Genomic DNA, 2104 nt, shown 5'->3' on the forward strand with positions numbered 1-2104 from the left:
CGTTTTTGTGGTGTAAAGTAGCTGAGGCTGCATTTTGTTCAGTATCAATGTTTTGAGCAACAGCAGAAGGTTTAACAGAAGTACTTGCAGTAGAGGTAGACACAGATTCTATTCTTTTACAAATTTGACAATTGAACTTTTTAGTGCGTTTATTTGTTCGACACTCTGCGTGAACGCTGAAAACCTTACATGTATTACAAGTCATCATCGCCCATTTTCCATCCTTATCGCTATAATTTATACCTTGAGGACACTTACAAGTATCCGCTTAGCAGAATGTTTTAACATCGAGCAAATCCCTGAAGCTATCATCGGTTTCCCACGAGGCGTCTCGCACAGGAATCTGAACTCCCAGTTCAATCATGTTTTTTTTGAACTTGTCTGTATTGTTGCAACCGGGACACCTGAAATGCTCTGAGCCAGCGTTCAAAGCCTGCTTTTGAAAGCACTGCTTATGGCCGTATACTGCTTTGCAGCAGTCAGGTTTTAAAACGAAGCACTCTTCGAACGGCGGCGACATTTCGTCCGAGCAGTTGATACACTCAAGGTTGGCATTTATTTGCTTTTCTGGTCCTTTCGCTGCTTGCTTGTTTCTGCGCAGCACAAAGTAATGATTTCTTTGTATGTACCTTGGTCTCGGTCTGTGAAGAACGCAGTACGACGTATACTTATCAACAAATATAGGAAGAGTTCAGTATCAATGTTTTCAGTAACAACAGAAGGTTTAACAAAATCACTTGCAGTAGAAGTAGACACAGGTTCTATTCTTTTACACATTTGACAATTGAACTTTCTAGTGCGTTTACTTATTCGACATCCGATGTGAACGCTAAACACCTTACATGTATCACAAGTTATAATCGCCCATTTTCCATCTTTATCGCTATAATTTATACCCTGAGGACATTTACAAGTATCCGCGTAACAAAATATTGTAACATCGTGCAAATCCCTGAAGCTATCATCGGTTTCCCACGAGGCGTCTTGCACAGGGATCTGAACTCCCAGTTGAACCATGTTTTTTATGAACTTAACTGTATTTTTGCATCCAGGGCACCTGAAATGCTCCGAGCCAGCGCTCAAAGCCTGCTTTTGAAAGCACTGCTTGTGGCCATATACTGCTATGCAACAGTCAGGTTTTAAAACGGTGCACTCTTCGAAAGGAGGTGTTATATTTTCCAAGCAGTTGATACACTGTATGTTGCCATTTACTTGTCTTTCTGCTCCTTGTGCAAGTTGCTCGTTTCTGTGCAGCACATCCACAAAGTAAGGACTATTTTGTATGTACGCTGGCCTCGGTCTGTGTAGAACGCAGTACGACTTATAGTCATCAGCAAATATAGAAAGAGCTTTGTTCTCAATTCCGCAAGGCAGATGGAACGAGGTACTACAGGTCGAGCATCCTATGTTAGCACCTTTTTTACGGCAGTACTTACACGTTACTCTCGCAGCTCTTTTAACTTCGGTTTCGATATCTTCTATTAAATAGCCTTTGTAGTGGGTGTTCGTGACGTCATCATTATCATTTTGTGAGTATAGCCCGCTCGATAGCAGCTTGCAAAATTCATGGAAGATCAATCCCGATTCTGCATGAGATTCAAACTTTCCATATAGGTGTGGTGCATCCAATGAAGACTTGCAAAAGACGCAAGGATTCCCGTTGACAGACATTTACTTTAATTTAAAGAACAATCTGAAAATAATTTTGTTGTTAGTTTATTGTGTTCTTTATTGCTGTTTTTAAAGTGTTAGCAGAAGCTGTTAGGTTACACAATAAAACTCTGCTTAGAGATTGTGGTGTTTTGATAAAGTTTTTACTTTAACTTATTACATAATTGAAATACACGAAAATTTAAAACATGATTTATTAAAAAACACTTTTATTAAGTTAAAAACTAAAATATAATTTATATTTATCGATTACTTTTGTTAGCAACTGAATTTAAGATATATTTTAGAATAAGTAAACAGTATTAAGTTTCATTAGAAAATACTCAATTAATATAGTCAAGCAACATTAGTTAAAGATAGGTTAACAGTTTATAACTACAAAATTACAAATTAATTAATACTTTCACTAAAATAAAAATAAAGAAACAGTAAG

The 2104-nt window shown here is 37.4% G+C and overlaps 1 protein-coding gene across 1 annotated transcript; it reads right to left on the bottom strand.

Moving 5' to 3' along the window:
- Positions 1-555: 555 nt before the first annotated feature.
- Positions 556-1671, bottom strand: LOC145832553 (G2/M phase-specific E3 ubiquitin-protein ligase-like). The gene has a single exon (XM_082939868.1). The coding sequence runs from the start codon at positions 1669-1671 to the stop codon at positions 556-558; it is 1116 nt and encodes a 371-aa protein (XP_082795994.1).
- Positions 1672-2104: the final 433 nt, after the last annotated feature.

Source organism: Thalia democratica, chromosome 3 (genome assembly GCF_965202585.1).
Source record: "Thalia democratica chromosome 3, ktThaDemo2.hap1.1, whole genome shotgun sequence".
Lineage (NCBI taxonomy): Eukaryota > Metazoa > Chordata > Thaliacea > Salpida > Salpidae > Thalia > Thalia democratica.